Here is a 14409-nt window from a genome sequence, read left to right on the forward strand (position 1 = left end):
ATTGTAATTTTTAATACTCTTAAGAATTGTAATTTTTAATATTAAAGAACTTTAGAAGAAGGATAAGAAAGCAATTTAAGAAAAACCAACTAATATATTTAAATGGGAACTTGTTTGGATATTTCTTCATCTCCTACCTTTTCTCCTGGTTTTGGGAAACCCTATCACTTTTAATAAGCCTAATAAGATAGGAAAACAAGGATATTCTTGATATGCAGAAATACATATCTAAAGAAAATCCATTGTGCACTGTATGTCCAAGGCAAGTAAGATACCCCTCAGAAAAAAAAATAGAAATGCAATCAGTTTTAGACAATTAAAACATTTTATTAATATTACTGTACAGTCACAATGCATACACTTTAATTTACTATGACTGGTCAAAAAAAGGGTGGGATATTTAAGAGCACTCAGTGTTGGCCTAACTCTGCTCCCTCCCACTGAAGTCAATGAGAGTAGAATTAAGCCAAACATTAAATGCTTTGGAATATCCCACCCTCAATGTGCAAGAAAAAAAAAATCTAGGGGTAACTGAACAGATTACTTCGGATCCAGAGCATAGCTAAACAAATGTATATGGAAGAATTCAGTTCCCAGAATGAAGTATTTTGTTATTTAATACTGTAGGTCTCTCTACATTAAGAAATAAAACCATTTCAACAATCATCAATTTGTTTAATAATAAATAATAATACATAGCTCTTAATTAACACTTATCAGTAGATCTCAACGCACTTTATAAAGGTCAGTATCATATGCATAGTACAGATGGGGAAATCAAAGCAGAGTGGTGAAGTGACATGCTCAAGGTCACCCAGCAGGCTAGTAGCAGAGCTGGGAATAGAACCCCTATCTTCTGAGTCCCGGTTCAGTACTCTATGCCACACAGGGTGAACCAGTGTTGACCACAGCTTAATTTAGATACAAATTCATCTATTCCAGTTGTTGAAAGAGTTAGATTTCTTAGCACTGACAAGCCTTTGACTTTTCTTACAATGGGTTTCTAAAAAATTATTGAAGTACTGTAGTGTCTTATTCTAACAGGGTCTGGTTCCAATTAATTTCTGTTACAAATGCCTTTGTCAGCAAGGAAAAACATTTGGTTTACTTCACTAATGGGAATATCCCTCAATGCAGGGATTGCTTCTTCTTGAGATTTCTTCTGCTGCTGATTTTTTGCAAAGTTATCTGTAGGAAATATGACAAAAGATTTCACTATTCCATGATTTAAAACTGATGGTATAAACTGAAATACTTTGTTTTCCTGCTAGAAGTGTTGTTAGACTCCTACACTTCATCAACATAAAAGCATACTGCTCTGATTTTACATCACATCCAGCTACAACCTAATCCTATGCAACGTTTAACAGTGAAATTCGAGAAACATCCCACTTTTCAGACATGTACAGCATCATTCTGGTTTACTAAAAGTGAATACATTTTGTTGATAATGTCAGTTTATCTACAGTAGATGTTAACATTCTGCTCCCTCTAGCAAAGCAAGTTACATAGTGCTGATTCAAGGAAGACTTGGGGCTAAATTCTGCCTGTGGATGTGTGCTGCTGACCCTTTTCGTTCTTGACCTCAGCAGCTTTCTATCAAGTCATCAGTCTAGTCACCATCTTTACTGCAGAGTCTACACTTGGCTCTTTCCTCTTCAAAGAACAGTTCAGTGGAAGCAAGTGAAAATAAGTCAATGAAGCATGCCTTAAAAATACTAATTTTGTTGGTTTTCATTAGAAGTGAATGGACATGGCCAAATGGTGCTGCCAATTGGGACAATTTAGCTTTAGCATGGACTCAGATTCTAATGATCTGGGTAATGTTTGAATTCTCCTATGTTCTTGCTCAGGAAAAGCAGTTATTAGCAAATAAAAGAAATACCATCTTGAGAAAGATGGGAAAATATTGAGGAAGCCACCTATATTTCAAGAATTCAGAACTGGACTAATGGGCAGAAATAAAATCCATGGGAAAGAGTAGCAAATGCTAGACTGTAATGGTTGTCCTAAAGAAGATACATTTGGAAAAAAATAAAACAGTCAAAACTTGTAGTTATAACATTGTATTGAAATTAAGTTTGAACAAAATATATAACTGTTTGTAACAGTCCTGTAATCATAGAATATCAGGATGGACAAGATGACCTTAGGAGGTCATCTTGTCCAACCCCCTGCTCAAAGCAGGACCAATCCCGACAGATTTTTGCCCCAGATCCCTAAATGGCCCCCTCAAGGACTGAACTCACAACCAGCCTGGGTTTAGCAGGCCAATACTCAAACCACTGAGTTATAATACACCAATACATTAAACATAAGTGCAAATTCAAGGTTTTGAATTTGGTTTAGTTTAGTAATACCAGCAAGTATGTTTACAGTGACTGTCAATAACTTTTGTAGAAGGCTTAAGAACTAGACAAGAAAATTATCAACTACCTGTAATGGTGTGCATGGAGTTAAGTGGAGCAGTACTCATCATGTTAATACCAAAGAGTAGTATATAGCCAATTCCTAAAGTAACTAGAAGGTATACAGGCAAAGCAACTGCCCAGTACCTGCAGAATAAAATATTTATTTTTAAATAACATTTCGCAAAAGAAAGTCTTTAGTAAAAAATTATTTCCAGCTCTAAATCAAGCAAGACAGTACAGAAGTAGAAACAAGTACACCTCTACCTCGATAGAACGCTGTCCTCGGGAGCCAAAAAAATCTTACCTCGTTATAGGTGAAACCGCATTATATCAAACTTGCTTTGATTCACCGGAGTGCGCAGCCCCCACCCCCCGGAGCGCTGCTTTACCGCGTTATATCCGAATTCGTGTTATATCGGGTCGCGTTATATCAGGGTAGAGGTGTATGAATTTAAAGTGGATAGAAAAAATAGTTATAGCTAAGACCACCACACTAAAACCAGAAGACCCTGAAAATGCAGTTCATTAACTAAGGACCCATTGTGACCAGTATGGAATAATAGCCAAATAAATGTCTTAGACAGTTTTTTTTTGGCAATTTAATTTAATAAAATTTACCATGATATTTCAGGAAAAAACCTTAATTAAACCCAGCTGCCAAATTACTTTAAGAACATAACAGACAGGTGTACTGCACTTCATTTTAGCTTGCTGATAATTGTTTGTGAAACATTACTTTACATAAATACTGTAGCTGTTTGTGAGGAGAAACATATTAAATCTTCTTTTTCAAGTTGGATTAAATGTAAAATATTTTAAATGTAAAAGGACACTGGCACAATTTTTCTGGGTATGTGTTTGTTCTTTCACATGTTTAACAGTGAATGAATTTAACCTACTTTTGAGGCCAGTAGGTTAGTCCCAATGAGAATAACCAAGATTCAGGAACATACGCCCATACAAGGTATAACACTGTGCAAAAAGAGTAAAGGTTAATATTTTGATCATAATTGTACAGTTTACATTGTTTTAAGAGACAAATTAATTCTAGATCTAGTTAGCACCGTCATTACAGAGGATACAAACAAATTATAAAAATTTTCTCTATAGAGTCCAAAAAGCATCTAAATAGGTCTACTGAAATACTGCAGAGAATGCTACCATGAACACACAAACTATGCCATAGGGATACAAACTTTATAACTGATGATACTTTAATTCTCTTCTTCATATTTGTTTTCTAATTCCAGAATAAAATAGACAAGAATTCCTTGCATCATTTGTCAATTTTTAAAAAAAGGTTAAAAATTTAAATTAAAATTAATTTTAAACATTTGTATTTTACAAACTTTGGTCCAAGGTATTTCTCTAGGTCTTCAGAAATATGCACACATGACTATGTATGTAGAACTATATGACAGCACTAAACCACAAAGGGTCTAATTCTGCAGTCAAAACTAGCAATGATGTTAATGCAGGGGCAGGCAAACTTTTTGGCCTGAGGGCCGCATTGGGTTTTGGAAATTGTATGGAGGGCCAGTTAGGGGAGGGGGGCGTGGCCCCCCCCCCCCCCCCCCTCCCCCCCCCCCCCCCCCCCGGAATCCCCGCCCCGACTGCCCTGCGCCACCCCATCCAACCCCTCCTCTCCTTCCTGACTGCCCACCCCCAGGACCCCTGCCCCATCCAACCACCCCTTCTCCCTGTCCTCTGATTGCCCCCCGCCGCCCCATCTAACCCCCCCCCCCGACTCTTGCCCCCATTCAACCCGTTCCTCACCCTCTGACTGCCCCGACCCCTATCCACACCCCCACCCCCTGACCACCACCCCGAACTCTCCTGCCCTCTATCCATCCCCCTCTCCTCCTGCTCCCTTACCGCACTGCTTGGAGCACCGGTGCCTGGCGGTGGTGCAGCTGCGCCACCTGGCTCAGCACAGAGCCAGCCATGCACGGCACAGCACAGAGCACTGGGTCAGGCTGCGCTGCCCCACGAGCTCATCGCCCTGCCGTCCAGAGCACTGCACTGGCAGTACAGTGAGCTGAGGCTGCAGGGGAGTGGGAATAGCGGGGGAGGGGCCGGGGCCAGGAGCTCAGGGGCCCCACGGGCTGGATGTGGCCCGCAGGCCGTAGTTTGCCCACCTCTGTGTTAATGGGTAATTTGACTACACAAGGATAGCAGGATTTAGCCATTAAACACCCCAACAAAACCAATTAACTCCCAAAATGAGACGTCTGTGGAGTACCAAATGTTATTTTAGTGAAATTCCACACATCTTGAATGAGATTTTCTTTTTTAAATAATTCAGTTTTTTACTACAGTATGCCACTTAAGGGGCTATCACAATAGAAAAGATAAAATGTAAAGACCCAAAATAGGGATTAGGATAGCATTGTACTAGGTACTGTACAAACACACAATGACAGCTCTTGCCCCAGAGAGCTCAAAATCTAGAATTCTGGCAAGTGAGTAAACATATAAATGGGGAATTGGTGGGGAAGGATAAAGTAACAGAGTCACACTAGTCCTAACTGTCACAAAACTGAAACAAGAGTTACAACAACCTAGTACTTGAAGAAATGTTTTTAAAAATGCATATTTTACTGAAAATATATTTAGAATGGGAGTAAATTTGGGATTACCGATTTCAATGCCAATGAAGCAAGTATTAATCCAAAAATATTTCTCTTAAGAGGAACAGTAAGGTCAGTTTTGGCTCAAAAGTTAAGGTTTTACAACATCTTAGATCAACAGAACAGTTACTAGCAAGAGGATACAGAAGATGGAATCCCAGAGTAGAGTCTCGGGAACACCCTTGGAGTGGAGCCCTCCTTAGCTCCATCCTTGCTGAGCTGCTTGAAATGGGAAGGATTCTGGGATTCTTACAGCCAGTTGCTTTTCTGTCCCTGAAATATCTGGTGCTCCATTTTTCATCTCTGTCTTTGATATGCTAAATCTGAAGTCCCTAAACTATCCTCTGACTGTTGGAAGAGAAGGAGCATACCTTCTCTATTTAGTTTTCCCCACTCAAAAGCCTCATACTTGCTGCAACGGAGTATGGGCTCTTTACAACTCCACTCCTTACCAAGTGAGTATCTCCAGCACCTTGCTCTGTTGTGGCTCATCATTGCTGAAAGCAGCAGCACAGTGAAACTGATGTGATTTTCGTCAGCTTTCATCCTTTGAGTATCAGTCCCCATTTTCAGAATTTGTGTTTTGCATCTTTGACTTCTACACAGGTCACAAAGTGCCAAGTGTGTATACATGATATGCTGTACACTCAACCTACTAGAAAGATTTTCAACTAACTCCCTGAAATATAGCTGTTCCCTCAGCACACTCCGCTATGTGGCCACCAGCAGCAGTATCAGGGAGAACAAAATCCAAAAGGATAATACAAAGGAGAACTGACAAGACTTGGATTACCCCATAAAGTTGCAAAATTAACAACAGTTCAGAGAAACAAGCTTGGGAGGTAATAACTTTTATTTGACCAACTTCTGTTGGTGAGACAAGCTTCTGAGCTTGGTGAGAGAGAAGCATTAGAGCCCAGTGTAAACTCAAAAGCTTGTCTCTCTCACCAACAGAAGTTGGTCCAATAAAAGATATTACCTCACCCACCTTGTCTCTCTAATATCCTGGGCCCAACACAGCTACAACACTTCAAATAACAGTTCAGTCCTTCTTTACAATAATCATTTTTATTACCTGAGAAGTATTAACACAGAGTTAATCTTTTTTAAAACTTCTACATCTTACTGGAGGCACTATTGTACAGTATTCATTTCTGCCTCTTAATACAGCAAATACATGTAGCACTTTACTCAGAAAGCAAACATACTTACTAAAGCCAAACTGGGAGCCTAAGAAAAGAACAAACCCATATATTGCTCTTTCAGGCAATGGGGCTGGAGAGTTTTCAACCATGTTAGTCTCTTCTTTTTAACTGAGAGAAAGAAATTAATTACAAGAAGCTATTAGCTACACATCACCTTAAGGTAGTGTTGCCAACTTTCTAATTGCACAAAACAGAACATTGCCCCGCCCCTTCTCCGAGGCTCCGCCCACACTCACTCCATTCCCTCACCCCCACCCTCACTCATTTTCACCAGGCTGGAACAGAGGGTTGGGGTGCAGGCTCCGGCTGGAGGTGTGGGCTCTGGGTATGAGGGATTTGTGGTGAAGGAGGGGGTTCTGACCTGGTGCAGAGGGTTGGGTGCGGAAGGGGGTGAGGGGCAGCGCTTATCTCAGGTGGCTCCCGGAAGCAAGCATATCTGGCTCCTAGGTGCAGGGGTGGCCACAGGGGTTCTGTGTGCTGCCCGCAGCTGCCGCCCCCACAGCTCCCATTGGCCATGGTTCCTGGCTAATTGGAGCTGCAGAGCCGGCGCTTGGGGCAGGGCCAGCACGCGGAGCCCCCATGGCTGCCCCTGCACATAGGAGCCACATGCTGGCTGCTTCCGGAAGCCATGCTGAGTCAGGGAGCCTGACTTAGTCCCGCTGCACTGCCAACTGGATTTTTAGCAGCTCATCAGCAGTGCTCACCGGAGCCACCAGGGTCCCTTTTTGACCGTTCGGGTTGAAAACCGAATGCCTGGCAACTCTACAATAGGGATTTTGTATAGGTTTCGAAGATGCTGAGAAACCCGTGAATATGCTATTCCTCTCACTTTCATCTTCGATGTGGCTGTGGGGAATGGGAATCAAGTGTGGTTCCTGGTGCAATGTGGGTAGACCCATACTACTAGCGCTACCTGTTGCCACGGCTCCTGGCAGGGGAACCTGCAGTCTAACTGGATTAGTTATTGCTGACATAGACAAGACAACAGGGCTTGAAAGAAGCAGTATTTCCTGCTCATCTCAGCAACAAGCACGTTGTTGGGCAGAGGCTGCCCCTGCCGGGGCGAAGACCCGTGCGGAGCCCGGTTTTTCTTGCAGCGGAGTTGGGCACCCAAAAGACACCTCACTCCACTCCGGGGCAGCGCGGGCAGAGTACGGCCTGTGGGTGCCAACCCCCGACGCCTTTCTGACCAGCCGCAACCCTCCTCGCCATCAATGCGGAGACGGGCTGTGACCTAGGTAGGCCCTCGAGTAAATCCAACGACACAGCGACACCGGGACCATCGTCCCATCCCCTGCTCCGGGGCGCTTCGCCGCGGCCAGCGCCAAGACCCAGGTGCCTCCCGCAGGGGGGGGGCGGGTGAGCGGGCAGCAGCGGCGCTGCAGGGAGGTCCGGGAGCCACATTCGGCGCCGGAGGCTCTCGGTGTCCTGGAGGCTGCGAGGTCCTCAGGACTTGGGCGTCTCCTCCCCCCCCCGTGAAAACTGCCGCCCGCGCCGCGCTCAGTGCGGCCATTTGACACCCCGGGGGGAAGTAGCAGCAGCACCGGGCCGGGACAGCACCTCCGGTTCTCCCGCTCTGCCCATCCCGCTCTCTCACCTCCCCCCGGCCTGCTCCGCGTGCGGCCCGGGACGCCCCAGGCCAGTGAGCGAGGGAGAGAGAGGAATGGGGCGGAGCGCCCAGCCCAGCCGCCCATGACGCATCCAGAGCGCAACGCAACTTCTTTCTGCGCGCATGCGTGGTGAAACGACACACACGCGTGAGCTGCGAAGTTGTCGCCTGCGCATGACGTTAAAAGAAGCCGTCGGAACCACTTTCCCGCTTGCGCGGCCTCTACCAGCAAGCGCCGGGAGCCATCGACGCGTGTCTCTTCCGCTCGCGCAGGAAACGCAGGGTCCCGAGGAGCCCGTTCTCCTTTCTAAACTCCCTGACGTCAGAAGGCAGGCAGCCAATAGGAGGTCTGGGCGGACGGGGAAAGTGGCTGTGGAGCCTGAGGCGCCGGGCTGTGCGGCTGAGCAGGAAGCGGGCGGTGTCGCTGCTCTCGGGGCTCGCCCCGGCCTGGTGAGTGCGGGAGCGTTGTAAGGGGGGCGCTCGGGGTGTCGGTTGAACGATCGTTTCCGGGCTCGCGCTGCCTCCGCCTCCTCTCCACGTGGCCGGGGTGTCCCAGTGACGGGGGGACAGGAGCCCGCAGTCCCCACCCGCCCGGGCTCCCCTCGCGCACCCCAGAGCCCCTGCGGCGGGGCCAGGCCGCGTCCGGTCGCGGGGAGAGGCGGCCGGGGCGCTCGGTCGCTTCTGGGTTGGCCCGAGGAGCTTCCGGCGCCCCCGTTCGCGAAAACTTGGGCGAAGTGATCTAAGTGTCAGGCGAGGCGGCGTCCAGCCCCCCGCGAACCGGGCCCCGGCCTTCGGCCGTCCTCCGAGCCCCGGGCTTCACCAGCCTCCGCGCTTCAGGGGCGGGCGGGCGAGCACCCGTCCCTGTGGTGACTGACCGCCGTGAAGAACTGGCGTTGTCTGCACTAACGTGTGCCTGTGTCATGTGAAATGGGGTTGGCGGGTTAGTTCTGTAAGCGTTACGATCAGCCCTAGTTAGCTTTGGGTCACAAGAGCCAAGACATGACTGCAGACTGCTTGAATTGCCCCGTAGTGAAATAGACAATGCCTGGGATCTACTGTATGATAAAGACTACAGGTAAGCGCCCCAGCGGGGAAACACGCGAATCCGTCTGGAGCAGGGTGCCAAGTCGGACAAAAGAACTTGGGAATCCTGAACACAGAGTCTCTGGAATGGATAAAATTGAACCAGGGAGCTGAGGTGAGAGACTGGCGGACTGGAGAGCTCAGCCTATCAGGAAGGCAGCAGTTACAGGGGGTAACCTGTCTCACCCTGGCCAAGCTTGGGGTACTCAGCTTAAGTAGAACCTCCATAAACAGGCAAGGGTGGGCTGGGTTTAGGTAGGAAATATATGTATAGGCTTTTTTTATTTAAAACCCTATTCTCACTCCTGGTTATGTTTCTGTGAATGAATAATTAATTCGTTTCTGAAGAACGTGTCCTGAACCACTGCATTTCATATTAGCCGCAAGCTCCCAGAGAGGAGTCTAGTTAAACCCAGTTGCACAAGCTGAGCTATACATGACTGGTAAATGAGGGATGTTGTAGCTTATCTAAAGTGATCCTGTCTAAAGTAGTGTGAATTGTGGGGTTCTGCTCTGGGAGAAGTGCAGGTAGAGGCTTGCTACTTGGAAGAAATGCCCGTGGAGAGACTGAGAGAGTGATCACAGGACAGTTTGCCCCTGAACCAAACCAAAAGCGTTTTATGAATGTGTGTTCATGTTCATAGTTGTCTGTGATCAGTGAAGAAAGCACAGGCTGTAAAATGCAAATTACAAAGAAAGCGTTTTGGGTCAGTTTTGGCATGGAGAGACAAATTTCTATGAAGTTGACTGTTCTCTGTGGTCTAGTGCGAAAAACTTTCCAGAGTCATGAAGCCTACAAAAATCTTGACAACAGGCTGCTGGTGTGCTGAGTCCACATATGATCATGCTGACCAATATTGTCTCTTGGTTTGCTGTGTTTTCCCCCATCGGTCTATCCATCTCTTGTCTCTAGTTTTATACTGCTCTTTGGCGCAGGGGTTGTCTTTGTTCGTACAGTCCTGGTCTGTGATTGGGACTCCTCAAATAATAACACTGGTTATCTGGACTTAAGATATCTCCATTAATTTATTATCTCCTAGAACTGGAAGGGATCTTGAAAGGTCATTGAGTCCAGCCACTTGCCTTCACTAGCAGGACCAAGTACTGATTTTGCCCCAGATCCCTAAATGGCCCCCTCAAGGATTGAACTCACAACCCTGGGTTTAGCAGGCCAATGCTCAAACCACTGAGCTATCCCTCCCCCCTCACTTCTATACAATCCTGAGTGGAAAGCTAAAATTCAAAGCTGAATGGATCATTTCCCCTCACATTAGGTTATAACTTAATTTTGCAGACATTCTAAGCACTCTCAGAGGAATGTACAAATTGAGTTTTTTTTCTAATGCATTTCTGGCTTTATTTCCCCCCAGGGACATGCACTATGGAGGTAACTACATTGGAATCAGACTTCAGTGGAATCACTTTTTATGGTGGTTGTGCTAAACAATGCTGTGAATTGGTAAGTAACTATTAATATGTAAGGGATTGGCAGAATGCCTAATGGAGGTTCTTATTTAGCTGGTCTGCACACTGATTTTGTACGTGAACAGCTGTCAGATAGGGTGTAGGTTGGGTTTTTGTTTTTTAATTTATAACTTAAATCATTATACTGGTATGGTACCTAATCAGAACACAGTTATACTTATATGAAGATCTATACCAGTATAGATTATTCCCCTTCCACTTTGGGAATAAGCTATATGAGTGTATCAGAGGGTATCTGGCCCTCAGGAGGAGTCAGGGGCTTGGCTTACCTCTGACAGGCTGCACTAGGATGGATGAGGCAACTCAGGTTCATCTGGCTTACTGAGTAATTGGGAGGCATTTAATTAGGCAGTGAAGCACCTGGGCGTGATAAAGAAAGCAGTTCCCAGAGGGGATGGGAATCCAATGAAGGAAACCCAGGGAGAATGTTCTTCAGTGGGAGAGTTTCTGGAAGGAAGGGACTATGAATGATTAGGCTCAGGGAAACCTGGCTCCTGTGAAAGACTTCAACAGGCAGAAGCCCTGGAAAAGAGAAATTAGATGTTGTCCTGAGGAAAGGTCTTTGCAGTTTGGCCTTGACCCAGGAGAAGAGACCCTCCCCCAGTTAGTAAGAAGAGGCCTTGGACTCTAGAAAATGGTTCCATGTCATGAAAGCCTTACTAGTAAGGGACGTGGGACATAACTAGGTTGACAGACAAATGCTGGCTCAGCTCTTGCACCTACCTACTAGAGATGCTGAAGTGGAGACTTGTTTGTGTGGTATTCCACCTTTGGGGTTGAATAAATTAGGCCCCTGAAGGGGTGATGTTGAATATATGCATCTCATTGGACTTCATAAAACCTTCACTCAGGGAAACTGAGGCAGACACACAATGGTGGGGCTGCACTGGGCTGCCAGGGGATACTCTAGGGTGAGGGCCCTTGTTATAGTATGGTACTAGAAGTGGGGTATGAGGCCCCCTCCCATCATCTAGGGATGATAACAAGGAGCGATGCTTACACTCCTCTTGAGTGAAAGATGTCGTATATTCTGGATCTACAGAAGGAGCAGCAGTAACAACTCCAGGAGCACTTGTCACAGGGTTGGCGGGGAGCCCAGCAGTCCATGTAGGCTGTCACAGATGCTGAAAGGAAAGAAGTCGGATGGTCCTGCTAAGGGGGTGCAAGTACTGTGTGCAAGAGGGGGCATGCAAGTTGGGTTTGCCCCTGGAGTAACGAGGGAGATTACTGGCTGATGCAGAGTACTGTGGCGCACCCAGAAAGGGCTGGGTCACAAAGGATGTGTAGTCTCAGAAGCAAGAGACCCTGATGTCTCTTAAAGAGACTGACAAAACACAGTTTATGGCCAAGAAGAGTGATTGTCCTAGGGTTAATGTGCTTGAAATGTGGCGAACTGGGGCATGTAAAGAGACATTGCCTGGCAAGAACTTTGAACTGTAAACAGAGGGGACCTCCCAATGGGGATGCATTAAGTTGTGTAACAGGAAACTCACAGTATAGAAGCCAGGGCTAGAGCTTGACCAGAGGGTTCACCCTCCCCCCACTCTGATTTATCGGGGATACTGTGATTTTTCTTGTAGCCACAGGGCAAAAGAACATCAGAAGTTTGAAGGGCTTGCTGGTCCCAGCACTTGCAGGGAAAGAAAGAAAGGGCCCCAGGCTGAGGAAGCTTGGGGGCAAGATCAGCCTAGGTCCCAGAGTCCCAGGGAGCATGTGGGCCAAGAATGCGAATGAGATGGTGAAGCAGTTATCCAGTTTGCAGATGCAAATGTAGGTTTTCCTGGGAAAATTATTTGAGCAAGGGAAGCAAGCCCATCAACTATCTGACAAGTAGATTGGGCTAGTAGCAAGTAGTGAGGGAAATTATTTAGTCAGGTCTTGGATTAAAGTGTTTGAAAGGGAATGGAGCCTTACTCAGGAGAAACCTTGTGTTAGCACTCAAGAAGCCCAACAGGTAGAGTTGGCACTGCACTCTTTAGATGGGCAGACAATGTTTAAAATACTGAAAGCTTTGAAAGACAGTAAACCTGAATAAGATGTCAAAGGCCAGATGCTGCCTGACCAGGAGAGACTGTTCACAGCGGTGGCCAATAGGCAAGGCCAAGAAATTCTGACTCCTTTTTTTAGGCTCAGAGATGGGGTAGCTTAAGTCAAGAGTCCAAGTGACAAGATGACTGATCAGGAAAGCAAATATTTACTCAAGGCTGAAAGCAGATGCAAAGGAGTCTGAGTACAGGCTTCTTCTTGCCGCTTCAGAGGTGAGAGTCAGGGCTGGTGCTACCATTAAGGCGACCTCGGCGGTTGCCTAGGGCACCAAGATTAGGGGGCGTAAAAAAGCAGTGCCCCCAATTTTATTTATTTTTACAGCGTTCCTCCCCGAGCGCACGGTCACCGCTCCACTTCTCCTGCCTCCCAGGCTTGCAGCGCTAATCAGCTGTTTGGTGCCACAAGCCTGGGTGGAGAATTAGAGGAGGGTGGTGTGCTCAGGGAAGAGGCAGAGCAGAGGTGAGCTGGGGTGGGGAGCTGCCGCACGGTTCCCCGGGGTGGGGAACTGCCGTGAGGGGGGGGGCGCTTCAGGGCGGAGTGGGGGCGGGGAGCTGCTGGGGGGTGGGGCGCAAGGTGGCAGTTTTGCCTAGGGCGCCAGCCCTAGTGAGAGTAGTGCATGTGAAAAGCTGTGCAGTTCAAAGTCTAAGAATAATAGAATCATAGAAGATTAGGATTGGAAGAGACCTCAGGAGGTCATCTAGTCCAATCCCCTGCTCAAATTAGGACCAACCCCAACTAAATCATCCCAGCCAGGGCTTTGTCAAGCTGGGCCTTAAAAACGTCTAAGGATGCAGATTCCACCACCTCCCTAGGTAACCCGTTTCAGTGCTTCACCACCCTCCTAGTGAAATAGTTTTTCCTAATATCCAACCTAGATCTCCCTCCCTGCAACTTGAGACCATTGGTCCTTGTTTTGTCATCTGCCACCACTGAACAGCCTAGCTCCATCCTCTTTGGATCCCCCCTTCAGGTAGTTGAAGGCTGCTATCAAATCCCCCCTCATTCTTCTCTTCTGTGGACTAAAGAACCCCAGTTCCCTCAGCCTCTCCTCATAAGTAATGTGCCCCAGCCCTCTTATCATTTTTGTTGCCATCTGCTAGACTCTCCAATTTGTCCACATCCTTTTTGTAGTGGGGGGCCCAAAACTGGACACAATACTCCAGATGTGGCCTCACCAGTTCCAAATAGATGGGAATAATCACTTCCCTCTATCTGCTGGCAAGGCTCCTACTAATCCAGCCCGATATGCCGTTAGCCTTCTTGGCAACAAGGGCACACTGTTGACTGATATCCAGCTTCTTATCCACTGTAATCCCCGGGTCCTTTTCTGCAGAACTACCGCTTAGGCCAGTCGGTCCCCAGCCTGTAGCAGTGCATGGGATTCTTCTGTCCTAAGTGCAGGACTCTGCACTTGTCCTTGTTGAACCTAATCAGATTTCTTTTAGCCCAATCCTCTAATTTGTCTAGGTCACTCTGGACCCTATCCCTACCCTCCAGCGTATCTACTTCTCCCCCCAATTTAGTGTCATCTGCGAACTTGCTGAGGGTGCAATCCATCTCATCATCTAGATCATTAATGAAGATGTTGAATAAAACTGGCCCCAGGTGTAACAATGCTGATTCTGATGGGACCCAACTGAGAGTGTCAATTCAGGACAAATTGCTTAAAACAGGGCAATTACAGCCCAAGGCTGGAGGTTTTTTTTTCACCTCTAAGGCAAACCAAACCAGCCAGCCAAAGAGGACTTTGGTCTCATCCCACTGGCTAACCACAAGTCACATAAGCAATTCCCTTAGACACTCCAGTTTCCCAGTATCCCCACCAGTGCCACTCGTTATGGGGGACAAATGGATATGAAAACCAATGCCCCAGTAAAAGAAAAAAGGTTCTCTCAATCCCAAAGAACCAATCCCCAGACCCAGGTCAATATACAAATCAG

At 46.7% G+C, this 14409-nt stretch overlaps 2 protein-coding genes across 6 annotated transcripts in view; one reads left to right on the top strand and one right to left on the bottom strand.

Moving 5' to 3' along the window:
* Window positions 1-306: 306 nt before the first annotated feature.
* PIGP (phosphatidylinositol glycan anchor biosynthesis class P) lies at window positions 307-8017 on the bottom strand. 2 transcript variants are annotated; one of them, XM_034752748.1, is made up of 5 exons: window positions 7844-8017; window positions 6254-6354; window positions 3311-3383; window positions 2437-2555; window positions 307-1188 (listed from the first exon to the last, which is right to left on the bottom strand). In XM_034752748.1, exons 2-5 carry the CDS (start codon window positions 6333-6335, stop codon window positions 1058-1060), a joined length of 405 nt encoding a protein of 134 aa, XP_034608639.1. In that variant the 5' UTR covers window positions 6336-6354; window positions 7844-8017; the 3' UTR covers window positions 307-1057. The 2 variants fall into 2 exon arrangements, with proteins under 2 accessions (XP_034608639.1, XP_034608648.1); XM_034752757.1 differs by lacking the exon at window positions 7844-8017 and adding an exon at window positions 7807-7827.
* Window positions 8018-8156: 139 nt separating this feature from the next.
* TTC3 (tetratricopeptide repeat domain 3) overlaps window positions 8157-14409 on the top strand; it is a 137086-nt gene continuing 130833 nt past the window's right edge. For all 4 annotated transcript variants that reach the window (XM_034752701.1, XM_034752718.1, XM_034752727.1 and 1 more), the window contains exons 1-2: window positions 8157-8305; window positions 10309-10397. In XM_034752701.1, coding sequence (XP_034608592.1) covers window positions 10320-10397 — 78 coding nt within the window. In that variant the 5' untranslated portion in view covers window positions 8157-8305; window positions 10309-10319. The remainder of the gene's footprint in view (window positions 8306-10308; window positions 10398-14409) is intronic.

This window comes from Trachemys scripta, chromosome 1, assembly GCF_013100865.1.
Source record: "Trachemys scripta elegans isolate TJP31775 chromosome 1, CAS_Tse_1.0, whole genome shotgun sequence".
Classification (NCBI taxonomy): domain Eukaryota; kingdom Metazoa; phylum Chordata; order Testudines; family Emydidae; genus Trachemys; species Trachemys scripta.

Bases quoted from the DNA above. Each gene is read 5' to 3' on its own strand.
- PIGP (XM_034752748.1), bottom strand. From the start codon at position 6,335: ATGGTTGAAAACTCTCCAGCCCCATTGCCTGAAAGAGCAATATATGGG. The intron at 3,384-6,253 runs GTAAGTATGTTT...CTTTTTGCACAG, and splicing joins AGGCTCCCAGTTTGGCTTTA to TGTTATACCTTGTATGGGCG. The intron at 2,556-3,310 runs GTAGGTTAAATT...TTTATTCTGCAG, and splicing joins CTAACCTACTGGCCTCAAAA to GTACTGGGCAGTTGCTTTGC.